This window comes from Ctenopharyngodon idella, chromosome 7 (assembly GCF_019924925.1).
Source record: "Ctenopharyngodon idella isolate HZGC_01 chromosome 7, HZGC01, whole genome shotgun sequence".
Taxonomy (NCBI): Eukaryota; Metazoa; Chordata; class Actinopteri; order Cypriniformes; family Xenocyprididae; genus Ctenopharyngodon; species Ctenopharyngodon idella.
This window is the reverse complement of record NC_067226.1, coordinates 13,795,200-13,823,184: the sequence shown is the minus strand read 5'-3', so window position 1 is coordinate 13,823,184 and position 27,985 is coordinate 13,795,200. Positions and strand designations below refer to the sequence as shown.

General features: G+C 37.0%; 2 protein-coding genes across 3 annotated transcripts; one reads left to right on the top strand and one right to left on the bottom strand.

The window, feature by feature from the left end:
* Positions 1–818: 818 nt before the first annotated feature.
* Positions 819–15,086, bottom strand: puf60b (poly-U binding splicing factor b). Of its 2 annotated transcripts, XM_051899164.1 has the most exons (12): positions 14,938–15,086; positions 13,892–13,975; positions 13,590–13,685; positions 9,797–9,886; positions 8,788–8,838; positions 7,402–7,563; positions 5,153–5,245; positions 4,037–4,250; positions 3,159–3,349; positions 2,807–2,924; positions 1,811–2,076; positions 819–1,546 (listed from the first exon to the last, which is right to left on the bottom strand). In XM_051899164.1, the coding sequence occupies exons 3-12, from the start codon at positions 13,665–13,667 to the stop codon at positions 1,247–1,249; spliced, it is 1,563 nt and encodes a 520-aa protein (XP_051755124.1). In that variant the 5' UTR covers positions 13,668–13,685; positions 13,892–13,975; positions 14,938–15,086; the 3' UTR covers positions 819–1,246. The 2 variants fall into 2 exon arrangements, with proteins under 2 accessions (XP_051755124.1, XP_051755125.1); XM_051899165.1 differs by lacking the exon at positions 8,788–8,838.
* A 260-nt stretch (positions 15,087–15,346) lies between these two features.
* LOC127515489 (gastrula zinc finger protein XlCGF28.1-like) lies at positions 15,347–20,578 on the top strand. Its single transcript, XM_051899166.1, has 3 exons — positions 15,347–16,221; positions 16,307–16,513; positions 18,063–20,578. The coding sequence occupies exons 1-3, from the start codon at positions 16,161–16,163 to the stop codon at positions 19,301–19,303; spliced, it is 1,509 nt and encodes a 502-aa protein (XP_051755126.1). The 5' UTR covers positions 15,347–16,160; the 3' UTR covers positions 19,304–20,578.
* The last annotated feature ends 7,407 nt before the right edge of the window (positions 20,579–27,985 follow it).

The window sequence follows — 27,985 nt, the reverse complement described above, 5'->3', positions numbered from 1 at the left end:
CGGCCACACTATATGACAGATGTATTGCTTTTCTCACCATGTCATCAACTATCTGATATTCCGATTCTCAAATATGTGCAAGTGAGTGTTTTGTCATTTAAAAACCTACATAATGACCTTGATCTTAATCTATAAAGTGAATTCATCCATTTGTCCTGAAATACATGTGGCCGGTGAACTGGGAAAACAATAGAGTGAGTGAGCTTTATAGTTACTTACACAATGTATATCTGATATGAATAAACGTCATGACAAGATTATGTTATGACAAGATGACAAGAAAACTTGTGTAGTGTGAGCACAGTGGCGATACATGTAGTCTCATAGCCCTGTAGTGAGCTTGCCCCAAGCAGCCTGCTGGGTTGGTTTTAAGCACACAGGAACTCTGAATTCTAAGAATCTAGACTCAAACTCACCACAAGAAATCACAAAAGCATACAGGACATTTAATATGAATAAGCATTAAATGGGAAACATGCTAGTGACATGTACTTCAGCTTCTTTCAAGCATTGGTCAAAAGGTTCAAGAGAATAAGATACTCTACATAATATTTATATCAATTTATTTATGGAAATCGCATTTTTACAGTTTAAATTTATTTCATAATTCACTATTATCCAATTGCTGATTTTTGCACTGCAAATGATAAACTTGATAAACATTACCAGATTCAAAGTCACCAGCAAATTAAATAAAAGTTACAATTTTTGTTTTCTACTGTGTGTATCATGGTGTGCGTTTGTGTTGTGTACATCAGGGGAGTGGCCAAGCCCTTATGTCCTGATCCAAACATCCGTATAAATGACAGGGACAACACTGCATATTAGACAAATTTATTGTTTTGGTAAAGCCAGAACCAATGTCACCAACACAATGTTTAGTATCTGAACACAATGTCAGTGGAGAAAAAGTTGCCATTTGTAAAAAAAAACAAAAAAGTGGGTGGTCATGGGAAAAATTGCATCTTTTCTTCAAAATTAGAAAACAAAACCCTGCAAATAATAATGACTGTTAAAAAAAAAATGCAAGTCTTTCACAGTAGGTGACACAAAGTAAATTTATGAGGAGCATGTTTTTTTGTCCTAAGCTAAATCCCACCATTGGGATTTTTCCAATAATATTATTATCAACATCAATAAAAAAATAATTACAAGTTTCAAAGAGGCCCGGATCTCAAACAGCAGTGATGAAAGCTGAGTAAGTTTGAGTGCCAAGAGAAGGACCAGCGGCCATTTCGGGACAGTCTTATGCAGTGAGGTCACTGTTATTAAAACGCTCTTGATCGTACAACTCGGCAACAACCTTGCGACCTGCAAACCAGCGGTTGTTGAGAGCCTGGATGGCCTTGTTCATTTCATCAGCATCAGAGAACTCCACGAAGATCTTCACTATTATCTCGGCATCGTCCTCCTCACCCTGTCGTTCCTGGTATATGATAACCCGATTAACAGCACCGTACTTCCCACATTCCTCCATCACTTCGCCTTCCAGGTCATCGTCAATGTCCTCTGGGCCCACCATGTTGCGTAGCACCATAACTGTTGACTGCATGTAGGCAAAGAGAAATAGAAAAAAAGGGTTAAACTGATATGCTATATTTATAACATTTTAAACTTAGCTTCTTTGTAGAAACTTTTGATTTATTTATTCAATGCCTCCGTATAGTGCTTAACAATAAGCAGTATGATGCAAACTTAAGTCATTTCTTAGAGTCACTTCTGAATTAATACAAACTTGCTTTCATGACTGACCCAATTGCAATTGTGTCTCTATAATCTTTAACATATAACCAAGCTGATGCTGTCTAACCTTTGACTGCATGACCGTTTGTTTTCCACCACTTGCACTGACACTTAGCTGCTCCAGTTCACTGTCCTGTCCATTTCCAACTGGCACACTCTGATCTTCTTCAGTCCGCCTGTTGTCTTCCTCTCTTTTTACTTCTGTATGTGTTTGAGCTACAGATGTCGGGGTTCCCAAAGAAGCAGATGTTGTGACTGGTGGGGATGCTAGTACTGGGTTGACCAAACCAACCTGGGGGACTACAGGGAGAGTGGGGCGAGCAGGTGTCACACCTATCGAATGAATCAACAGAAGAGACAATTATACAGTTAAGATTCAATTCTCTCATTTTACAAAATTTTAGTACAGATTTAAATTCTTTATAAGTTTTCATTAGTGACAATTCCATCCAGCTAGATTTTCATGATGCTGAAAGTTTGCTGCAATTCAGAATATGTATCAATTCAAGGCCTGCTCACACCAACACCAATGTTCAGCAAGAAAAATTGGTCCAATTTGATCACCGTTTTTTTTGGGGGGGGCAGATGGGCTGAATGAAAATGCCAATTCACACAGACAGTAGGTGGCACTTTTAAAAGCGCTGTGCAAATTCTTCTATGGTGTTAAACAACACCAAATACAAGTGTACAGAGACAAGAAAGATGGTTCTGGGTTCTTCCTCTGCTACTTACTGTCACTTAGCCAAATACTCTGTTCTTGAGTGCCACCAAGTAGTAGTTTTATGTAACAGCAACAGCAGCTCTTGGGCATGCGACTACAAGCAGGAATATTATTGGTTAGCCAGCATTATTCTCAGTGCAATGGAAAAGAGATTAGCACACTCAAAATCACAAAATGTTGCATTGGCGACATGCAAGCGTTGGTCTGAACATAATAAAGTGTTTATTGCACTAAACATTCATCTAGGTGTGAACAGGCCATCAGGGGGGTTAAGAATTCAATTCAAACTGTGTTAGACCAATAAAAGTAGTCAAAGATCACTGTTCATTGATTTTTGCAGACCTGTGATGATGCCAGGGGCCTGGGCAGCCAGTACTGCCTGTGGAAGTCCCATTTGCTGACTGAGAATGTGTGCTGGTGAAGCAAGAGAGCCCAGCACTGTCGCTCCAGCAACAGCCTCCTATAAATGCATTAAAGCAGTAACAAATGTGAAATCCCCATTTTCAAATCCTGGTTTCAGTCTGATCTAGTTTGGTAAGCATATGGACACGATTACACAAGAGGTAGTCCAAAATGTTTAAGCTTGTGCAGCTGTGAATGCATTAGCATATTCTGAAATCTACCATATTTCAAACATATGTGTTTCCCTTATAATAGTAAAGCAGTGTTTAGGCTAATCTAGGTTAATTCTCACCTGGGCAGTGATCTTGGCGGTGGCAGCAGCAGCCGCCACAGCTGCGGCAGGGGGCAGACCTCCTGGGGTCATAGGTGTCAAGAGAGGCATGGGAGGGGTAACAGCCTTTCCCACTCTTAGGTACTGACCTCCAAGGTCAAACAGGTTCATAGACGAGACGGCATCCAGCGCTGACTGAGGCTTTTCATATTCTACCCATGATGAAATGGACAGACCAGTTCCTCAATCTATACTTATGTTTTCTTACATATCTAGAAGCTTTAGTAATGTTTATGAGATGTCTTTCCAGATCCAGATATTTTCAGTGAAGTTCACCGAGTTGTGCCAAGCTCTTTTTCTATAGAGATGGCAAGTTAAAATACATACTTCTATGCATGTACAGATTTAGCGACATTGGAAAGATGCTAGCTGTGTTTTCCTTTCAATTATAGGCATGTCAACTAAAGGAAAACAGTTTAAGAAAGAAAATGTGTTGACAAATTACTAAAGCTTTAAGAAATGTATATGCATTAACATATCATTAGCATGCATTTCTTGAAGCTTCAGTAATTTTGTCAACACATTTTATTCTTTCTTGCACTGTTTTCCTTTAGTTGACATACTTAGAATTGAAAGGAAAACACTGGTAGCATCTTTCCAATTTCTATAAATCTGTACATACATAGAAGTATGTATTTTAACTTGCCATCTCTATTGGTAAAAAGCATGGCACAACCCGGTGAACTTCACTTGAAATATCTAGATCTGGAAAGACATCTCATAAGCATGATGCTGGAACACTGTGGAAATTAATTCTCAGTTGTACAGTAGTACAACATACAGTAATATAATGACTCAATCTCCACACAGTGTTTACAATGCTTTCTAGACCAGCTCACCAATAAATCCGTAGCCCTTGTGCTTTCCCGTGGTGGGTTCCCGTGCCAGCATGCAACTTTTAATTTTTCCGAAGGCCTCAAAGACGCTCTTGATGTCCTCGTCAGATAGATCAGGGTGGATAGAGGCTACATAGATTCGGTTGTAGGCACGTGCCTCCTCTGCCAGTTGGTCGATGATGGGCTGCGCCTGTCCAATGTTACTTGGCCGCCCCACCTACAGTACACATACCAGCAAATGGGCCACTAAGTGGAAGTGTATAAAGGAATGAGTGTGCGTGTGTATGTAAATGCACGTGGTTGAGAAAAGGAAGAATGGGGAAAAACTTCTCTACAAGTCTGAAAAAAAAAAAAAAACCTTCAGTATAAGAAACTATACTTTAGCTCAGCCCTCAAACTAATAAAGTTATTAGAATACATTTTCACTATGCTAGAAATTTACATACATGGAAAATACATTCTATGATAACCTTTATATCTGGTGTTTTTGCAAGCTTGTCATTTAAGAATAAAATCTATATCTATATATATCTATATCTATATCTATATATATATATATATTTTTTTTTTTTTTCTACAAAAGGCAAACAAATAACATAGATCTTCAACAATAGCTAATTCTTGTCTAGACACTGTGAGAGTATAGATGTGCTGAAGGACAATGATTAATGTTTCATCTGAAATATGTGTCTGTTAAAAAATAACAGTTTTTTTTTTTTGTGGTATCTGTGCTGCAGTTGGGGCGGCCAAGCAAACACCAGCCAGGCGCAGCCCATCATCAGCACATCCCGGACAGAGAAGAGCCTGCCTCAAACGAACACTCCCTCTGCAGCTCCTAGAGAAAAGGAGCTCCGAAAACAAACAGTATGACAGTGTGGAAGCATCACATCGCATACGCTCACATTCAGGTTAAAGGACAGATACACACATGAAGAGGAGAGCACCCAAGTAGCGCACACACACGCAGACGTACAACAGGTACTGGCAGGGATACAGTAAGTCTACTGACAGCTTCTCTGCATCTCGCAAACACAAAAGCAACAAAACAGAAAAAATAGCTCTCTCTCAGAGAGCTGTTTAAATGGGAATTTAAGATTGATTGTCCTGTTTGGAACCCACCTTAATGTTCCTCCCACCCAGCATGACTGAGTTCATCTGCTCCAAAGCCAGCTGAGCTGCTTCAGGAACTTCATACTCCACAAAGGCAAAACCCTGTGACAGAATTTTCAATGTGTACAATGTTTAAATTCTTCCTGCCTTTCACAGTAGGGTGAAATTCACTAAAGTTTGTAGGGGTCTTATCCACCATCCTCCCCAAAATAAATGAATAAATCATATAAAAAAATAAGTATCTTTTTCCTTTTATACCATTCAAAAGTTTAGGGTCAGTACATTTGTTTGAAAGAAATTATTACTTCTATACAAAAAAGATGCACTGAATTGATCAAAAGTAACAGTAAAGACATTTATAATGTTACAAAATAAATGCTGTTCTTCTGAACTATTTATAAAATTATATATATATATATATATATATATAAAATGTAATTTATTCCTGTGATTGCAAAGGTCAGATCATCTCAAACTGGATTCTTCAGGTGGGTCTAACAGTAGTACTCAGGTAAGAAATGAAAGTAATCAAATGGAAAATAACACTGGACAGTCTTCATTGTAAAAATTAAATACATATTAATGCTTACAATTAAAATTATTCAGTCAAGAGCAGCAAGTGATTTTCTCTTTGTCTTTTGTTCTTTGATTAACATGATAGACAGCAACAGGAATATTAGGCTGCTGTCCCTTTAAGAGCTTATACACGGATCCAATATACTGCTGACACTGGCGGGTACACGGTGTGAGTTCGGACACTCGGGAGGTTGTGAGCCATTGCACACATCACAAGTCAGTTAACCTGATATTCGTGTCAAAGCAGCTGGTACACGGCTCGACTGCACTGCACAAAACAGAGTAGGGCTGCATGATATTGGAAAAAAACGGACATTGCGATAGTTAGTTTTTCTGCAATATATATTGCGATATGAAAATTTCACCAGATGATTTAAATAGCTCTATTTGTGAAGAATGAATCATTCTAGGACGACTGGGTAATTTTGTAGGGTAGTGCATCTGAAAAGAAAATAATAAAATTACAAGCATAGGTAAATACAATAGAACAAAGTTACAAATGAAATAAGCAGTGCTTTATGTTTTTCAGGTAAATCTATCTGTATTCAGGTACAGGCATAATCAAATGTAAAATAACACTGCATAGTCGTCACTGTATAAATTGAATTGAATTCATTAATACAATTTATCTTTGTTAAAGCTAATAAAAAAATCTTTATTTCTTTTTTTTTTGTTTGATTATCAATGGTGACAAACAGCTGCGGGTATATTAGGTTGCTGTCAATTTAAGATGAATGCACGGATCCAATATAATGTCAGGCATCAGTTTTCTTTCTCAACATTTAACAGCACATTGACTTCATTTTGCGTGCAAGAGTCTGTTCAAGCTCAAAAAGAAGAGAAAGAGAACTGAATTCGGTGTTCACATGCTGTGTGCACGCACAGAAAACAAGCAAATGATAAACTTTCACTCTATGATGGTTAAAATGCAAATAATCCACGAATCACATGCGTTCCAAACCGGGGCCAGCTGGCCTGTACGGATCACGAATCAACTACGATCCCTATACTTGACATCGCACATCCTGTGATGTGACTATTGTGGATGGACTAATCACAATATCGAATCGATGCTAAAACGATATATCGTGCAGCCCTAAACTGGAGCTTTCAATGTTGCTGCTATAGCTTAGCATATAAAAAATAAAAAGACAAGTGTGCAAAGGATTTGGTGAAAATCTGAACAGCACAGCAACTCCTTTCAACATAACTAGAGAGTGTGTGAGTTGCAGCCAGGGCTTTAACAATATTCATAGATCTAGCCTATGTGACGTAGTTGTGTAGGATTTGGCAAAAAGAAACAATCTATACCAACCCTCAACAATGTGAATAAATCATTCGCATATGCGACCAAATTTCACAAAAGGCAACTAAAAAACATGTCTTGTTTGACTTGTGCTTATTTGTTTAAGTTACTGTGTAACTGAGCAGAGTAAGTACTTCTAAATTGCAAAGAATGTCTGCAGTGACATTTTTGGAATGTTTGCAAAAAAGAATACAAGGTTTAAAACTATCTTGAATTTATTTTGTTTAAAAGAGTTGAAAAGTAATAACACTAGAATACAAATGTTTTTGTGAACAAAAAAGGTGGTGGTGGTGGGTGGGGGGATTGCAGTATTGATTCGGAGAGGAGGGGGGCCTTCGAGTAAAAAAGGGTGAGAACCACTGCTCTAAAAGCATACCTTGTGTTTCATGGTGACAGAGTCCCAGGACATATCGATGCTCTTAATGGGACCAAAGGGGGCGAAGGCCTGCCGGATGGTATCCTCCCCCAGCTCATAATAAATGGAGCCCACATACACACGACACATGATGGCCAGAGCTCGCTGCCTTTGTGCTGCCACCTGGTGGTCATGAAAGGAAGAGAAAACAGGAGAGAATATTGGCTACTGAAGCATAAAAATCAGGGGAAAAACACAAAGCACCAAAAACAATGAGATCAAATATAGCAAGGGATTAAAGATTTTTTAGCTTCTGTTTTTAGTGCTATTTTCCACATCCTTTGGTCCTCTATGCTTACTCATTACTTACATAACTTACCATTAACGACAAGCACAGCATCGTGAATTAGGAACATGTGGCACAGCCCCTTCATACCATTTCGAGAGTGCTGCTTGCACGTTCCTACATTAGCGTGTGTGCTTGCAGACTAAAACATGTTGCGTTATATCTGACCTGAATTCTATCCAAGAATATTGATAGCCTAAATAGTTAACATGTCAAAGTAACCCGTTAGCACAACTAAATACCCTGGATTATGAGCGGAGGTGAAATCAGTTCTCTTTTCATGAGGTGAGCTTTTGGACTTACATATCAGATCACTGTTGAAGGAGAATCAGCCTAAATCTATCCTTTTTTTTTTTTTTTTTTAACACCAAACAACACATTTATCATTCTTCAATCATTACTTATCATTCAAGTTTTAAATTGTATGTCAGCCACATGACGAAAATATACGATTACACACAAGTTTAGGCAGATTCAATTTGGATTGTCGTAGTGACCGCTAGCCCTCTTTTACAGCAGACAAGGATGACATTTATAAGCCACAGCATATTCACAAAGGAGAAATGGATCGTCCACACCATTCACAACACACAATCCCCACAAGATTTCTTGTGACAAATGGAGCTTCCGGTTGAGAAATAAACTTCAATCAATGACCAGTGAAATGAGAGTGCACACACAGGTGGCCATGCAGTGATTCAGGACAAATATGGGATAGATTGTCAGTAACTGAGAAGTGTCCTGTGTAATTGTCATATTAAAAGTCTCTATAATGATTTATAATATCCTGTCCCTGTTATTTAAAACAGCTCCATGGCAATCATTAACACTGAAAAAGTACAGTCAGTTTATGGAGGTAGTTCATGTCGTGCCATCTTGCATCCTGTTTAATGAGATGGGTGACCAAAAACAAACATTTCATTCACAACAAAGCCATGTCTGCTTTTTAAATATGCTGCTGCAATGTCCAGTGTATCAGGCAAATGCCGGTTAAAGAAGGGTAACGGTCATTATGCCAAAATGCGTACAGAAGGTAAATAATAGTTAATTAATCTATTGACCGATTGTAAAGATGAGAGAGGATCTCCAAAGCCCATTGTCACTGCTGCCATCTGAAACACAGTAAAGATGGAAAAGTGCTGAAAAAGGTTAGATATCTCTTTATCCTTTGAAGACAGACATAGTATTCCAGACAGTCTCTCTGACTGGTGGTCAATGCCTCCGAACTCAATTTTAAACTCTGTCCACCTCTTTAAATCACCACTTAATTTGACTGAAACCTGAAGAATTTCACAGTTAAAGCAACAGATACACTAACAGGCATTGCTTTCAACAAAGGGAACAAGTAGGCTGCTCAGATTTTCCAAGAAATTAACTGAGCATAGGGTGTGTATAAGTATCCTTTGGATAACTCATCTGTTGTTGACTCTTCAGTCATCATGATGTCTACTTGAGGAGTGCAGTACATACTATGTCCAATTTCTTGATTCATAGATACATTTAAAAAGAAACGGACTTAATCTAGGCGTAGCAGTAGCACGTATGAGTCCCAGAAAATACCAGACCTCAACCAAACTAGCAGAGAGGGAGGGCAAACAAATAATGCATGATGAGTTCCAGTGGAGTGTTTTTAGTCTAAACCTGAGGCTAATCTGACAAAAAAAGAGCATTCACAAGACTTGTGATGTGTGAAAAAAAACAGACTTCCCGAAGGTCAAAAACTTGCCATTATCAAATTCACACAGCTCAAAGGAGTCATATTGTTTAAAAAGTGTGATCATTTGTGATCAATTTTCATAAATACTAATGTATAAATAAAATAGCACCCAATATTTTATAAGATGCAGGTATGAAAGATTAATTCCTTTTTGCAGACTTCTGCAGGAATTATAATGCTGAAATGACAGTGAACCCTTTACATGACATGCCAGTGGGTACACCATGTAGTTTTAGATACACTACTGGTTTGACGAAATCAGATGCATCAACTCTGTAAATTCTCTCAAACAAGAAATCAACATTTAATACATTTAAAGCATTCTACATAACCAGATCATCATATCAGCTCACCTGTAAGTTTGTGAGCTGCTGCTGCTGGTGGGCGATGGTCTGTTTCACTAAAACACTCTTGATGCTCTGTTCCATTGCATACTTCTTAGCCTAAAAAGGAGGAAAAAGCAAGGAGGCTGATGAGTTTTAAGAGTGGCTATTTACTTTATATTTGAGGTGTGAAGAGAACTTGTGATATTAAAATGTGATGAGATTTCTTACGCTACATACAATAGCCTGTTTCCCAGTAACAAACCTATCTTAGGCTGGGCTGTGTAGTTGTTTTTTTGCACATTTAATGTTTTGCTTTATATTTTTACAAAGGCTACGTTTAAATTACCGTCATGTTAATGTTACATCTTATCCTATGTTTTGTCTCTTAAAAATGCACATTTGACAGTAACTTCAGTTGACAGTAGTAGTAGCTTGAGTTAGGTTGCAGGTATTAAATTGTTCATTAACAAAAACAGTAACATCTGTAAAAATTGTAACTTCATATTTTCATATGGCAAAATTTAAATATTTTGACTGTTTGAGTTCATTAAAACTAACCATTGGTCATCCATAGTAGCATACATTTAGATCATGATAGCCACAGCTAAAACCACACATATAGCACCTCATTACCATGGAAAAATGTAACTATATAGTTTCTATGGTATTTGTATGAAAAACAGTAGCCTAAATACATTTAGTATAAATGCACAAATGCTATAGTTTAATCAGAAAAACACTAATTATATTTCATTACTCCTTTAACACATTTAATACATGTCTACATATTAATAATAAAATTCTATATGAATATCCCACATTTCTGCCACAATACCATGGTGCAGTTAGTGTTATTACAGTAAATACATGGAAAATGATGGCGATTTGTAGATTTAAAAGCCTTCTGACTTCTTTTGTTGAGCAGTGTTTCTCCAGTGTTTATCAGCACTGTTTCATCTGGTTTTAAACTAGTTTAAATCACTGAGACATTTGTGGTCCTCACTGAATTCAAGTGCTTCTCACTAGATCTCACAGCGCTGTTTAGTGGTCGTGTGACTGAGACCGATCAGAGAGTAAACGCATCCACTCTATTAAGCTTGTGCTGCCATTTGAACTTTGAGCCCAGAGGATAAATGGTCAGTGTGAAGAACCGTTCACATGAGTTTCATTCTGCTTTTAGTGCATAAACATTCTCGAACATTTATCGAACTCTTGATATTGTTTTTTTCGAGGAAAATGATATTACAATATTTATCGTTTTATCACCCAGCCCTATCAGAAAGTAGAACTGAAAAGACATTCATTACAGGATGATTAGTAAAAGTGTAATAGGTGATTCTCTTCAGAAACATTTTTTGTTATGCTGGTTGAAAGTCTCCTCATATCCTGATAGCAATCACTATGTTAAGTGGTCTAAATGTATTTTTATAAATATATATTGTCTGTGGAAGGCGTAGGACCATGAAATGTTCGTTCAATCATTGTGTTCAGTTCGAACAAAATGATAGCATGTGTTCCCTGTCGGTCAACGTGTGTTTGCATACCACTGTGCACGAGAACGACAGGCGAACAACAACAACCTAACTTTCCTTCTGAACAGACAAGTGTCACTGGAAAAGTATCAACCAAAAGAAAGACAGTCTTAGAAAAGGCTACAACGAAAAAAAGGCTGGATCATAAAAGAGCTAAAACCCTGAATTAATTAGTGTTGCTTTTCCAGCTGGAGAAAACTGCGGGAGTCAAAGGGTCTGAAAGATGATGCCATGGTTGCAGTATTTCTTTTGGACAGGTAGGTACATGGTATGATTCAATTTTGATGTGTTTTGATAGTAATGCATAATGTAGCTTATGTACCTTTACGAATTAGTTTAACGACAGCAGCACCCAGCGTCTAATCGGGAACTATGTTCATGTTTTCAAAGTTACAAGCAAAGTACAACATCCGCACATGGATTCTCTGGTCATCCGCTTCTGGTCTGTGCACATACATGTGTTTTCAAGGAGGCGTGGCTTTGGACTGCGATTTGCAGGGAGGGTGGGACGTACGCTTTTAATGCTAGCAGGTTAAAGTTAGCATTTTCCCAGAACACCTACTGCACCTTTAAAACATTTCAAATGCACCTGCAGACTATTTTTCTAGTCATGAATTTTCATTGAGGATTTCTTAAAAATACTGTGCAAAAATCAAGTCTTGTCTCATTTTCGTGAACCCAATCTCGTGTCTCATCTCAGGAGCTAAGTGTCACACCCCTACTTAATATCATTCCAAACACACTACACGCTACATTGAGTGCTTATTACAATGACAATGGACTAGGTGCACAAGATGGCGCCGGTGAGCTGCGGCGATGCGACTGTGCGCATGGTTACTTTTGCTGATGCCCTTCTGGTCTTAGCGACTCTTGCATTTGGTGCAAGAAGAAACTTAAATATGAATCTTGGCTAGATAATAGATTTTTTTTAATTAAAGCGAAGATGGTGGTCTATCAGAGACGAAAGAAAACATCCTTGTTATATTATTGTGTAACGTTACCGCTGTGTGGTAATTCAACGAGATACACGGAGATACGCGATCTTTGACTTTCAATGCTTCTCCTGTTGATTATGCGGTTCAGGCTCAGCGGTGATCCACAGGGATCTCTTTATCCATACAAAACACTCAAGTGTGTAATATTTCTCTCCTGATTTTGTTCTGACAGCTGGGGGACTAAATGGATCCAAAACTGCTTTCTCTTTCTGCGTGGAACAACACTCGATCTTCATGAAGATCTAATGTTTGCTATTGTCAACTGAAGCATCAATCCTCATCAGAGATATAAATAAACATGGGAATATGATATGGACTCAGTGTATGCTTAAACAACTTTATTTGGTAACATTATTATAGCTAACTGTATTATTTAGTAGCCAATGTAATTTAAATGCATAATTTTCAGTGTTTGTATTTCCCCTGTGCGTTTCTATAAATTACTGCATTTAGTTTGAGACGAGTAAAGAGCATTTGTTACATAAATCATTATCCGTCTTGTATAAGCAGCAAAAAACGTATTTTACTACGGGTTAAAAAAATGTACCTATATTAAACTGTTTGTGTTAAAAACAGTTAAAAACAAATTAATCGCAATCTTTTCACAGCCCTTGTTTTTATCTAAAAAAATAATTGATGCAAAGAAATCGTAAAATATGTAGTGATCATATTGATGGAGCAATTGATGTAGGTAAGTGAAAATATATGCGCAGAATTGAGAAAATAGTATTTATGGAAATAATAAATTTATTACAGGGCATTTTATGCAGACAACTCTAATCATAGTTGTATATAGAGGCATTAATGTTATTGTATGTGCGTATGCACCATGAGTTCGTTAATCTAACCCATGCATTTAAATGCCATTGGCTCATGTGATTGTACTATATATGTTAGTTGTATTTTAAGTGACATAACAGGTTCTATAAACAACTTTAGGAGATCATTTTAAGCTTTCTCCGGCACTCTACACCGGCATAAAGCGAAACCGGAAGTGTATATGCGTCGAAAATCAAACATGGCGGCCACGTGCAACTAGTCCATTAATCATAATGGTGCACTGCACATCCTTGTTTGCGGAGAATCATCCTGTGGCCTTGATTTAATTTAATTTAATTAAGAATCTATTATTAGATGGAGTAGCACACAAACTCTTGATACATTGGAGCAGGTGATGCAGGTCGGAGTTCAGCCCATGACCTCTACTGATCAGATTCCCCCTCTCTCATGTCTCTAACAAAGACCCCCCCCCCCCCCCAAAAAAAAAGTAAAACAATAAATATCTATAACTACCTTCTGTAGCGCCTCCTGCTGCTCTGGAGTAAGAGGTGGTAATCCAAGCTTTGCACCTGTGCCTTGTCCATTCTCCATTATCAGACCTTTGCCTCACTGAGAAAGCAATCCGGAGGACATGGAATGAAAAAGCACATTTTCAAACAGTAACTTACTGCAAGACTAGATATTGAGTCTACTTAGCATCTGCATATGTTAACTTATGACTTCTTCAATCTTAGAACAGACAAAGAAATAAAGAAAATCAAAACACAATGTATGCAAGTTATACAATTAGGCAAAGGACAGATTCTGCAGCTTACCTATGAGGCGAACCTTACTGTGCCAACCAGGATCGGGAAGCCCGTGTAGAGTTGCTGGCAAAGCACTCACAATTTTACAATGATCTGTGGTTCATGAAAACGCATATAGCATAATAATTTAAAATCACTCAAATGCAATGAGAAGAAGCTATTAAAGGGATAGATGACTTACTTTCTTCCATGGAACACAAAAGGTTAAGGCAGAATGACAGCCTCAGTCACCATTTATTAATCTAATTTTGTGTTCCAAAGGAGAAAGTCTGTGAAACAGTTAGTAGCAACATTAAAAAAAATATCAGTGACAGGTTTTTTTTTAATTTTGGGGGGGAACTATCCCTTTAAAAAACTGCTAGTTATTATAATACAGTACAAATTGTCTTTCCTGACAGAAACATGCACTTTCTTAATGTTCAATACAACTTACTACTAGATCATTTCTTCTGCAAGATGCAAACTGGTAAGAATCAATCATAAACCTAATTCACGAGCCAATAGTATTTAATAGTATCTTATAAGAAATACTACAAAATTGGACCACGCATAGGAACCTTCATTTGCATTGGTTTTGTTAAGAGTCTTTCTGTCATTCTTGGCTTAACTTAAACACACAACGATCATTAAAATGAACTGACAGTTTTAGAACCGTCAGACCGGCTATGTATCAACAAAGAGGGGGTTAAAGACACGGCAGTGGCGCGCTTGTGCTGGGACATTACAGCAGCAAATATGCTAGTTGACTTACAGCTTTTAAATACAGAGATTTAGTAAAGCGATGCAGGATTCATCTATATGCGTCTCAAACAAATTGTAACCGCTTCGCAATATATGGTAAATACTACCGAATTCAGAAATAAGCGCCATAGCAATATGCTGCTAGCCTAGCCTAGGCTAACGAGCTTTCATGCAGGCCTCGTGTATACACGACTGAAGATATATTAAAACAGTATGTGGCTTATTGCGACTAATTTCACCTGTACTAACTATAACCATGAAAATGTTAAAACTATTTTTATACTGAAGAAAACGCGTTAGGTAATCATCATTACCGCAGTGCTCCGCGTTACCGCCATGTAGTGATCCACATTGAAGACGCTGCAGCCCCACAGAAACACGGCGGAACCTAGAGGCTCCCGCGGCTTCCGCTAGCTGCTGCTGATCACATGATCGAAAACGGTAGTCGCAAGCGGACCGAGACGGACAGATGGCGGCGTTGCGTGGTCATGGCGAATAATGCCACATTTTATGAATGTATTTTTAAGCTTGTCACATTTAAAAAAAAATGTAAGTCTAAAATTATTTACGTTTTTTTTGTAGTTTATTTATGTGGAAAATGTCGTACGAGCCGAGACTTATTAGTGTATTTGAGCCATGACACGCCCCCTGCAGGCTATATATATCCCAAACAGCAGGCTGGCTTTAGCTGCCTTTCCAGTTTTGTAAAAATCAAAGAAACATCTTCTTCTCTGGTGCAACAGCAATCGTTTTCTTGTTTAAGTATACTGCCTCCCCCTGGGTGAGCACAAAATGGGAACGAATTTAGAGATATTACACTATTAGTGTCGTTCTAGTCATCCTTTTAGTAAACAGTGCCGTAACGTATTATCTGATTGATAGGCAACATCAGTATTTTATATTATATAAATATTTATTTAACGTAAATAATATCGTAAAAAGGCCTATAACTTTTAGGTGAAATCCTGGCAGAAATGCCCTATCTGATAAAGTCATCTCTTTACTTTAACTGAGATGCGTTTCCCAAAAGCAAATATGGTCGTAAGATGGAGCTTGCGACCATTGGCTATAACGATGCTTTTTGGAAACGCACCACTGAATAGGTTAACAGTAAACCAGCAGGTTTACGAGAATCCGAAACATTACCCGCAATGCGGAAGTAGGAAGTAAATATTAAAACATTTACACCTTCAAGACTATCCACGATGACAACTCGGTCTTTGTGTAGTTCGCGTCTTTTCACTTTTGGTTTTAACGCAATAAATGATTACTGAACTATAGTGTAGTAACTTAGTGTAGTAGATGTGCGGCGACTGAAGCGCTGAAGTGGTAACTGTCATGCTGAAGGCTACTGTACTCTCTGGGCAGCAAAAGTTTCAACTGTAATTCCGTCACTAAAGTTACTGTAACGGCGATTAAAATGTATCCTTACTGTTAGAAACTTTTAAGGGTCTTTGTGGTCCATAGAAGCATATGCACCTGCTTCAGAAACGGTTAATGCATTTTACTATTTGACGGACCGACAGTAACACCTGGCATGGATGTTCTTCTGGCAGCAATAGAGATAGTGACGAACACTTCTGGACAACAGGAACACTGTGAGTAAGCCTGTCCCGATCATTTAGAAGTCACGTAATTATTGTTATGTATATGTAATATGTTTTTGTGTCTAATTACATCTAGTGAATAAGGTGAGTGAAGAGAATCCAGATCCAAGCCCACCTTCTTGTGGCCACCCCAGTGTGATTGGCATTTGTGTGGAGTTAAAAAAAGATGCTGATGTTAAAGATCAGGAAGCCTCTGACATGTGTCCAGCCGACCAGGATTCATTCCAACATGATTCAACAACCATGCTCACTGATAGGGAGGAGGCTGAAGTCCCAAAACAAGGTAAAACGGCCAAACGACAAATCTGTGCTCATATTTTACAGAGGCCACCACACAGTGAATAAAATCCCATTTAGATTGGTTGCACAACTAGACACGGAGATTTGGACTGTACTGCTGAAGAGATTAGGCTATATAGTAGTAACAATTAACTGGACACAGTGGCGTAGCGTCTGGGCATGCAAGGTATGCACGTGCATATGGGCCCGGGCGGATTGGGGGCCCGCTATTACGGGCTTAACCCCAAAGTATACTTCGGGCGTCCGCGCACCGTCCGCATCGCGAAATTTTCGTCATTAGGAGGGTTCGCGGACGTCCTCACTCCCCGTCCACGTGCAGCCCAATTTTTGTGATTGCACGGACAGTGTGTGTACTGTACAACAGCCCATGCGAGAGTGAATTGAGTGCTTGAAAACAAAAGTCCACTAGATAGTGCTCAGTGGCACACGCCGAACGCGTCTTTCTGCAGCCAAATACTTTCAAAGGCTCGCACGCGCGTCTGTGCGCGAGACAGAACCCGTGTACATGTTCAGAAAAATGAAGTATAATAGAAATAATGTTGTCAATAACTTGCTATAGCCTATCTATGTTAAATGTTCTGAAAATCATTAAGAATCTTAATAAATGGACCATTAAATAGTCAATGCCATGTCTTAGCGATGATCTATTGTATTTGACCGGTACTCGCTTTTCTGTCATTTTTAAAGTGGGTTTCTGAAACTTATGCATGCAGTAATGTAAGTAGTACAGAATTTTACATGAGTCATATTGGTTTTCTGAAAAAACGACTACGTCTGCACATTTTAAGATACTGCACAAGATGTGAATAAATGTAACTCGTACACTCGCTGGGGTGGATACTCTTTATTCAACGAAATATAATATATATTCAAACGTAGACTGTTGAAAAGCCGTTTTTTGACATTTTTGAAATAGATCCGCAATGCAAAGTCAAAATGATGGAGGAGCGCATATAGTACTGTAGTGCTGTTGTTGTCATTCCTAGAAATGTTTTTATTATTTTTATTTATTTTTTTACCATTTTTGTCTGCATGTTAGTGATAATATCATATTCATATTACAGTCATGGGACTCATTCGCATAAGAATTTTAAACAGTTTTCTTTTGTGGGATAAACTATTTTAATTTTTGGTGGTCTCTTTGGCATCTTGGTCCTGAAGCAAAACCGTTTGAGAACCACTAACTTGAATAATTAATTTAATTGAACAATTTTTATAACAATATTAAACTACTGTTATCAATAAACAGTACCATTAAAAAGTTTTATTACTGATTTATTGAGAGAGGGTTCAAAAGTATTCATTTGAAATAGATTTTTTTTTTCCAACTTTATTGACACTTTTGGTCAATTTATTGTGTTCTTGCTAAATAAAAGTAATAATTTCTTTTAAACAATCTTACTGACCCCAAACCTTTGAATAGTGATTTGTTGTCAACAAATGCAATTCTATTTAAAATGAATAGTAAAATGTTCTATTGTTCAGCTTTAACTCACTGCATGCTACATGCCCATTGTCTTTTTTCTTTTTAGAAACTGGTAAAAGAAAAAGGAGTCGCGCAAGAAAAAGCACAAAAACAGGAGTGCGCTCTAACAGATCAAATCACCATTGCTTGAAATGTGGACAAAACTTCAAAACGTCAGTTCACTTTAAAAGACATAAATTAGTTCATTCAGGAGAAAGGCCTCATGGTTGCCCTGAATGTGGCAAGAGGTTCATCACATCTTCTGAACTAAAAGTGCATCTGCGTGTTCACTCAGGAGAAAAACCCTACCACTGTTCTGAATGTGGCAAGAACTTTGCTCAGTCAGGGTCCTTTTCTAATCACCGCAGACTTCATAAAGGTGAAAAACGGTATCACTGCCCTGAGTGTAACAAGGGTTTCCAGCAACTTATAGATCTACGAATTCACCAAAGGATTCATACAGGAGAGAAGCCGTACCTGTGCTCACATTGCTGGAAGGCCTTTACTACATCCGGAGCATTACGAGTTCACTTACGAACTCACACTGGTGAAAAACCTTACGAGTGCAAAGAGTGCGGGAAGACGTTTTGCCAGCTGGGTGGACTGAAAGTTCACAGGCGTGTTCATTCAGGAGAGAGGCCTTACGCATGCCCTGTGTGCGAGAAGCGCTTCAAAGGACACGCCAATTTGATCGCACACAAGCGCATTCACACAGGAGAAAAACCTTATTCATGCACTGTGTGCAGAAAAACATTCACTGACAGCAGGAGACTAAAAGAGCACCAGCCACCTGAGTCAGAAAAGAAACCATTTTGTTGCAGCATCTGTAGTGAAGCTTTCGGCGCATTATGTCAACTTAAAGAGCACCAGCAATGTCACAAAGGAGAGAAGCATCATCACTGTTCTGACTGTGGAAAGGCCTTTACGCATTTATATTTATTAAGGAGTCACCAGCGTGCTCACTCAGATGAGAAACCCTATTCCTGCACTGAATGTGGAAAATGCTTCCGCCGGTCGTTTGAGCTGAAAATGCACGTGAACACTCACAGCGAAGTGCGACCTCATCCTTGCTCTGAGTGTGGAAAGAGCTTCCGCAGGGCTGCAGAGCTTAGGATACATCAGAGAGTACATACGGGAGAAAAGCCTTATTTCTGCTCCATCTGCGGCACAGGCTTCAAACAGTCGTCACAAGTCAAAGTGCACGAGCGCACTCACACGGGTGAAAGGCCATTCCCCTGCCCGGAGTGTGGGAAGACCTTTAAAGACAAGAGAAGCCTGCAAACACACCAGAGAGTGAACCATAAATAAAGAAATCATGTGAAGTGAGTGACATGACATGTAGCCAAGTATGGTGTTGGAATTTCTGCTCTGAAAGTGTGCACACACACTGCAGTGAGTACTGAACACACACACACACAACAGTGGGCAGCCAGGGAGTGATTGGGGATTATGTGCCTTGCTTGCTCAAGGGCACCTCAGTTGTGGGTAATGAGAGTGGAAGAGAGCGCTGCTCATTCACTCCCCCACCTACATTTCCTGCTGGTACTGAGACTTGAACCTGCAATCTTTGGGTTTCAAGTCAAACTCTCTAACCATTAGGCCACAACTGCCCATAAAACTATACGAGAACCCAGAACCTCTGGCACAACATAAGTTCTACCGCCAGAGCATTAGAACTCACATAATTAAACATTAGAAACCATTAGAACTTAAGTCATTCTATTAATATAAAAAGAAACGTCCCTTTTTCATGATAATTTTGTAAAATCCAAATAAGCATTACAGATATTTATTGAAAAGGGTTTAAACAATATTTTTCATGCTTGTTCAATGAATCATAAACAATTGTTGCACATGCACCTGTGGAACAGTCTACTAACAGGCGGTAGACAATTAATGTCACAGTTACAATATCTTAGGACACTAAAGAGACCTTTCTACTGATTCTGAAAAACAACAGGAGAAAGATGCCCAGGGTGCCTGATCATCTGGTGCCATAGTCCTGCTGCAGGAGGCATAAGGACTGCAGATGTGAAAAGAGCAATAAACTGCAATGTCTATGATGAAAGACGCCTAAGATAGTGCTACAGTGAGACAGGAAGGAGCAGTTAAAATTGAGAGGATGTTTCTTTTTTGCTGAGTTTATATTATTTTGGAATATATTATAGAGTGTTGAAATCGCATTAGACACAGTGGTGAAGTTTTAACATGCAAATTCAAATTACTGATGATTTTATTCTTGCTCATGTCTTAAACTGTCTACTCAAGGATGTTTTCAGCAAGAAATTGACTTTTCTTTAAAGAGAAATTGCTTATGGATTTTCATACAGGTGGGACTAGCTTGTACTGTATATGATAGCAGTGAAGTATGCATTTAATATACATGAATGATTTTTATTTATCTGATATATCATTTATATTCTTATCATATTGTAGTCATTAAATCATGCTGAAAAACTATTTTGGGTACATTATAAATACTTTTATTTTTTACTTGTATTATAGAACAATTGTTTGTCTTAATCACATACCTGTCTTAATCACACAAATAAATTCTCTCTCCTTTTTAAAAGTCATAGACAATTGTTAGAGTATTTCTTTATTTCTCAGTGCCTTCAAATACTCTCAGCCCCTTCAGTCCAGAATGCATGGCCTTGGAAAGAGAGATGACCACAGAGACAATGTTCTATGTTCAAACTTCTTCAAAGTTTTATTGTCCAAGCATCAGCTTATATACTTCAATACACAAAAATAGCATGCAGTGTAATAATCATTCAATGAGAATAAACATTATCTCATATAGAGAAATAATACACATAGTGAGATTAATAACATTTGAAAAACAGATGTTTTCTGACCAGGATATTCCCAGCTCTCTGTATCCTGTCTTGTTTCCAATACAGTAGCTCATCCTGTAAACTTGAAAATTCCTTTACATATACAAGCTGAGAGTCTATTTATTCTTACAGCACTTTCTTACCAAAGAGGCCTATAAGGAAGTTCATCTCATGGAAGGGCAGGTATTTAATTACATACTACATGACAATCTTAGGCCTCAAAATTCAAGGGAAAAAAATATGACATAGAGCAGCATTATTTCTGACACTAATAACAGTATTTGTCTCATATATGTACATAAACATATAAAAAAAAAAAAAAAATACTATTAAGAAAATTAGCAGGAAATACAGCAGATGCATTGACATTACATGGATACATGTTCACTTTTCTCTTTTTAAATGTTTATAAATACAATCTGTGAGAAAATGAAAACAATACATTTCTTTGTCAACTGATGTGCCATAAAAAGGATTTTTGTATGTATTTATTCTTGACATTTCAGTGGTTGCTTACCATAAATAACCTAATAAAACTAAGCAACAGCAGCTTTGCACAAGGTAATTACACTCTTTAAAATAAAAGTTTTCAAAAGTGTGTTTTCGCAGTGACACCACAGAAGAACCATTTTGTGTTCCAAAAGAATCTTTCTGTGAACAGTTCTTAAAAGAACCATTTTTTCTTTGTTTAATAATCTAAAGAACATTTTCCACTGTAAGGATCTTTTTGTGCCATGGAAAGGTTCCATGGGTAGATGCCTACATAGAACCTTTATTTTTAATAGAGTATGATAAAATAGAACTGAAAATAATGAGCCTGTCTATTCAGATACATGTAGATGAGCTGTTTTACATTTTAAGATCAACCAAAAGAGGGCAGTATATAAATTTGAATGTTTTTGCCATCACTCATTTAAAGATTTTATGATTATGTTACATAATACCTCATCAGGGTCAAATCTACCTTGTAGCACAGTGTTAGTGCATATCAATAACCCTTTTTCCTTGTAGTGAATATCATTTTTATTGTTTTTGTCATCTGTGGAAGGTGTAGGACCATAAAATGTTTATCCAATTATTATATTTGGTCCAAATGAAATAATACGATGTCACATGAGCTTGGTATCGGCCCGATACCGATACTGGTATCGGTGCATCCCTAGTGGGATCATATGCTTTCAATGCTAGCAGGCTAACGTTAGCATTTCCCTGATCACCTACTGCACCTTTAAATAAAAAAATGTTAACACATCAAATGATCCTGCAACCATTAAAACATATTTAATAGAGTTTCGTCAATAAGAATCTGACTCTGACAGCCTGGCCTGTGCATATATTATCCACACATTTTTACTGTAGCTAGACATCCACCATTACAACATGGGGGCGTTAACCTTAATTTAATAATGGAAATATATGGCAAGGATGTCATAAAGAAGACAATAAATCTTTAGAAATGATTTAGAGGTTAGCTGAAAAGCTGTTCACTGAAAGCAACCGATTTAAGAGCAAATGTTGAACTGTATGTAACATTCTTTAGGCAGTGTGTCACAGTTCTTCACTCACACTGTGCTGACTGTGACTGTCACAGATTGCAGACAATATGCTCTGCTTAGTCTGTAAATGTCTTTAAATAATGTCAATCAGAAGAACAAGAAAACATATTCATTGCGCATTCATACTTGAAAAGAGGTTTTCATTTTTTCAGGTTTGATAACTGGTTGATTTATTGGCACTAAATTTCCCCACTTTAATGTCCTGTTTGATTTATACTGTTCAATTTATTTTATTATTTGTTGAAAACATACCACTCTTATAATGGCTCAAACTATGTTTCTTATTGAGACTTCATTGAGAGTAAAACTATTTGGGAGTCCTCTGTAGGACAATATCAATGTAATATCCATATAATATCAACAATATAGTGAATTTATCCCAATCCCAAGTAGAACAAACAACTGAAATGCATTTTATTACTGTGTCCTGGATGTCCATCATGTTCTACTTAGAAAGCATTAATTTATTTTGATGTTATTTCAATATTTCATGTCCTTTTTGCACTGCAAATCTCTTTTCAAAACACAAGAACATCAATGATTACAAAACAACAGTAAATGTTCACACAAATGAATTGCTGATTGCTTGTTCACCAGTGTTCCTCTGGTTTAAAAGGTTCCTCTGTGTTTCTTCAAAAGTCATTAAAATCTCTCAGTCATCTTAATTTATATAATTTTGAACATGAACTTAATTCCTCATATTATGACCATCTTTTTGGCATGCTAGCTGCCAACAGTGGCTGCAGGCAATGACAGATTTGGGTGTCATTTACTCAATGATTTTCCTAAAAAGAGCCTCATCAACAATGACATCCTCTCACCAGCAAGATGTTATACAATTAATTGTACCATTATGTTTGTTTATAGAGCATATAAATCAAAATTCAGGCCCTATGCTGCCTTGTATGTTCCGCTAAGAATAGCACAGGTCAATTTAATGGAGAAATCCTATTATACTTATATCCTTAAGGAATACAGAAGTCTTGCAGATAAAACTATTTCCAAGTGTTTGTAATTGATTCTTAATCTCACAGGATTTTAGCTCTTAGAGAACTAAAAAGAGAACTATTCTAATTAAATACATTGCCTTAATTATATCAATAATTATATCATGAATATTAAACAGAAAAAATATATATGCCTGTACCAGACACTCTGTGGGCATAACTAAATTGCAATTACTTTAATTGATCCGACTATGAAGGAGCTTCACAAAAGAAGATAATGATCAGTTATTTCAATTTTTAATGACATTGTAATGAATATTGGATAGCCTTAGTTTAAAAGGTGGCTTAATTAGATATAGCTATTATAATAAACTAACAAGACAAAAGTTAATTGGGCTATCTAGGGCTGGGTCATAACACAAACTAATGCTCAAACACAACATGATAATTCTTTACTCAGAAAAAAAAAAAAAAAATGTCTGGGCCAAACAAAAAACCCCCAATGTTTTAATAACCTCATTACATGACTGATCAAAACTGACAAAATGTGTTTATCATTCAATGAAATGGTTACCCACCCCTAATGTTTACAAACTGCTACTGTAGATACTAGTTGGAATATTTGCAGTCCACAACAGCAAGTATAAGACGAATATGCAGGGATATACAATCATCAGACAAGCAGCAGTTGTAATCTGCACCACACTGCATGATCCTGTGCTTTATAGTGTCATTTCATTGTCATTTTACTGCATCAGTCACATTTGTAATGTTGAGGTATGTCACTCAACATGAGAAGGTGTGATAAAACCCTTAATAACTACATACTGTATATGTTTACTTAGTGTTACCAATGTTTTCACCAGTATTTTATTATCATCTAAGTTAGTGCACACACATTAGGAGCAGTGTTCAACGTAGACAGCGTTTTAATCTTTGGTTTGCATAGCTACAACAGTCGACTCAAGTGAAATATCCACTCATGTACGTCCTTTACATAATCATCAGACGATCTCTTGACGGTGGACGGACTGTAAAGCCACAAGATGTGTCAGATAATAATAGATGGCAGTAATGAACAAATTTAGTTTGTGATCTAGTAAGAAGAAGAGTGCACTGCTTCACTGCATTACAGGCTCGTGACTCGTCAGAACTCAAAACGGAATGTAGCTTTTGGTCGCGCTACACCACTACTTGCTGGATAAAGTAGTTAGCAAATCGAAAAGCTGCATTGTTTTAAAAGTAACTGAGCTAGCTACTGCTCAACACTGATTAGGAGTAGTGAGTAGTGAACACACACAGCAAACCATAACAAACTTTGATGTTGGCTTGAGAATGCCCTGACCTTGAAGAGGGATTCAAACTCAGGTCACCTTTTGCAGGGTTGCGGTATCAGTCATGGTGCTATTGCTCTGATCAACAACATTAGTAACAACGTTAGTCTGGAAAAGTCGCTACCAACGGCAACATATTAATTAAATGCAGCCCATAGGTTGGATTAGTAATGCTTCACTGAACTCTAAATTCATCATTATGCTAATCAGCATGAGACTGTTTTTATCTGATTTTTATCTGTTTTATGAGTATCTGATTCCATCAATCCACTGTCAGAAAGTACATAAAGCTGTACAAAAAATTTTGCTAGCAGAGAGGCTCATTTTCTCATCACTTCCTCAGCTTTTATGTCACTGTGATCCTTTGCTTTTTTTTAGCCACTACTCTGCATGACAGTACATCTTTAGACTGGCCCTATAGGTATATAGGTACACTAAAAAAATAAATCGTAAAAAATGGTCAATGACTGTCAGCTACGGCTGCCAACAAAAATCTTAAAATTAAAGTAAAATATTCGAATTTAAATAAAGTGTAAAAAACTTTAACAGAAATTCATTAAAATTTTTTCTATAGAAAAACACTGTTACTTTACAGGTATTCCCTGAATTATTACAATAAAACAACTTCACTACAAAACAATCTTAAAAAAAAAAAACGGTCAAATGACTTTCAGCAAAGGCTGCCAATCAAAGTCTGTAAAATAAATGTAAACTATCCTAATTTAAATAAAGTGCAAAACACTCTTACTCTTACAAATGAAACACATTTACACTGTAAAATGTTAATCTCTTGTATTTAACCAGAAAGAGCACACATGAATGAATGAATGAAACTATATGTTACTGCCTCTGAAATAAAACAACATGCAGCACAACACCAATGTTTTCTGGCTCATCCTGGACTGAAGCACAGGCTCTACTCTCCAGCACAATGGTGACCCACAAAACAGACAATACAGAAACCCTTTAAATCCCAACAGAACATGAAACACTAACAGATCTGTAATGATGGGTCAACAGAATGGGGATCCATTTGCAGCTTTTATTAAGAATAGTATATACACAGGTAGTATATACACAGGTAGAAATGTAGAAATGATCACCGGGGCAAATCAAGACTTCGCAGTGTGTGTGTGTGTGCGTGTGCGTGCTGCTTAAATAGTGTGAGTGTAATGTGGTGCAGGTGTGTGTGCAATCAGTCCCAGGAATGAGGGCCTATGGGAAATGTAGTCTGAATGATGGTCTCAATATTCCGGTGAAGGCTCCCTCCGGTGGTGCTGGGGAGGAAGTGCGGGAGCCTCACTTGTGACAAGATCTCTCAAGATCTCAGCATCTTCACTTATTACAATCCAGACTTTATTTCATACTAAAGTCCTTATTGAGAATAAACAGAGGTTTAGATGTTTTATTGAATAAAATAATAAAGTTTTAAGTCACCATTCTGGTGGTCAGTGCTTTAGTTGGGCTCTTGAACCTTGACTCTTTAACATTAGTATTTCTCTGGCTGCTTTAACTGTGTGTTTTGTGAGACATGTTTGTTATAGCAAAAAAAAAAAAAAGAGCAAGAAAAACCAGAAAATGTTGGTCAATTTTTAAGTGATGGTATAGTAATCATAAAGTGGTCTGATTCACTGATACCAGAGTCTGGTCTCTGACTAAAATGTGTAATATTAGTTGTAATTTCACATGCCAATACTACTGCAGTGCTGTAATACTATAAACAATTTTATTAAATCTTTGTTAATTCTCAATAAGAACCTTTGAATAAAAGAAATAAAGTTTTAGACTGTAATAAGTGAAGATGCTGAGATCTTGAGAGATCTGTTAGTGTTTAATGTTCTGTTGCTGTCAGTCATTTGAATCAAATCAGGAAATACCTGTAAAATAACAGTGTTTTTCGGTTTATTTAAATTAGGGTATTTTACTTTCATTCTACAGGTTTTTTTTGGCTTCCATTCATTTGACCGTTTTATCATTTAACTGTTTTGTTACTGTTTAATTACTGATTATTTTTGTAATTTTACATACATTTGTTTGTAATTTAAGAAAACAGAAAAAATACTGTATAAAAAATACAGTAAATTTTCTGTAAAAAAAATATGTGAATTGCTGTAATTTTTCATTAATGTCATAATACATAAAATAACAGCCGAGTTGTTAATTTACATACATTGTTTGTAATTTTACAGAGTTTTCAGTATAATTTAAAATAAAAGAAAATGACCGTAATAAAATCACAGTTATTTTCTGTAAAATTAGGATTGTTTTTTTACAGTGTATACCATGCATAGCTAAATTTTAGCTGTGGCTTATCTTTCTGAAACATTGCTAAATATTTATGTGAAACACATGAATGGTCTCTGTGTACTCGAAAATATAACGTCGAAATAACGTTCTGCTGTGTTACACATTGTCTGATGAAATATGGTGCTGAAAACTATCATCCATATGTCTCCACGAAGGAGAGGAGGAGCAATCACACCTGACAGACACTAAATTGCTTGACTGAATGTCATGCTGTAAATATGGACTCTAAAAAAGTGTTCAATCTAAGCTGGAGTGGAGGATGGTGCACTTAGAAGAGAATATCTGTAAATGTCTTTTTTTTTTTGTCTTATGTCTCATAAGAATGAAAAAGAAGAAAATTATTATTCTTATTTATTTATTTTATTTATTTATTTTTTCCCCCCACATTTACAAACATACAGGAATGGTCTTAAAAATGATCACAAATTGTCACATGACATGCGTTTGATTGGCTGACTGATTTTCCACAGTCTGTTTGAAACCTAGACTCTTGAGCAATATATAGTGAGTGCCTATAGCTCGATGGAAGAAAAAAATAAATTAAACAATTTTTTGAACTTTTTTTTTCATCAATAATCAAAACTAGTGTGTCGATTAATTAAAAATCTATGTATTACATATTTTAAAATATTACATAATTCATCAATGCCCGTTTGTCATATATAATAGCCTACACCAACCGATCGTGATATGGCACAAGAAGTTCAAATTTCATTAGACAATGTGAAGTAGAGCGGTAATTTTCCGTTCTAATTCATTAATCGGTTGAAAATGATGGACAGACGAGCTTGCAGTTGTGGCGCGATTTCTGCGGTTTGTCTCATTTTATAAATCAAATTGCATTGCTGACAAAATGGAGGTTAACTGACTTGGTTACAACGTACTGCACAAAATTACGCAGCACCAAAAGTCTCATTAATGGTAATGTTCTATTCATTTAGTGTATTTATGTATACTGATACACCGTTTAATATTTGATAAAACTATCATAGTTAATGAGGCCCAAGTG

What these genes read in the sequence shown, in the direction of transcription:
- LOC127515489 (XM_051899166.1), top strand. Translation starts at nt 16,161, where the DNA reads ATGGATGTTCTTCTGGCAGCAATAGAGATAGTGACGAACACTTCTGGA. An exon ending in TTCTGGACAACAGGAACACT is followed by an intron (nt 16,222 to 16,306) that starts GTGAGTAAGCCT and finishes AATTACATCTAG; the next exon opens with TGAATAAGGTGAGTGAAGAG. An exon ending in GGCTGAAGTCCCAAAACAAG is followed by an intron (nt 16,514 to 18,062) that starts GTAAAACGGCCA and finishes TTTTCTTTTTAG; the next exon opens with AAACTGGTAAAAGAAAAAGG.
- puf60b (XM_051899164.1), bottom strand. Translation starts at nt 13,667, where the DNA reads ATGGAGAATGGACAAGGCACAGGTGCAAAGCTTGGATTACCACCTCTT. An exon ending in CCGCCAAGATCACTGCCCAG is followed by an intron (nt 2,925 to 3,158) that starts GTGAGAATTAAC and finishes ATGCATTTATAG; the next exon opens with GAGGCTGTTGCTGGAGCGAC. An exon ending in GGCCCCTGGCATCATCACAG is followed by an intron (nt 2,077 to 2,806) that starts GTCTGCAAAAAT and finishes TTCATTCGATAG; the next exon opens with GTGTGACACCTGCTCGCCCC.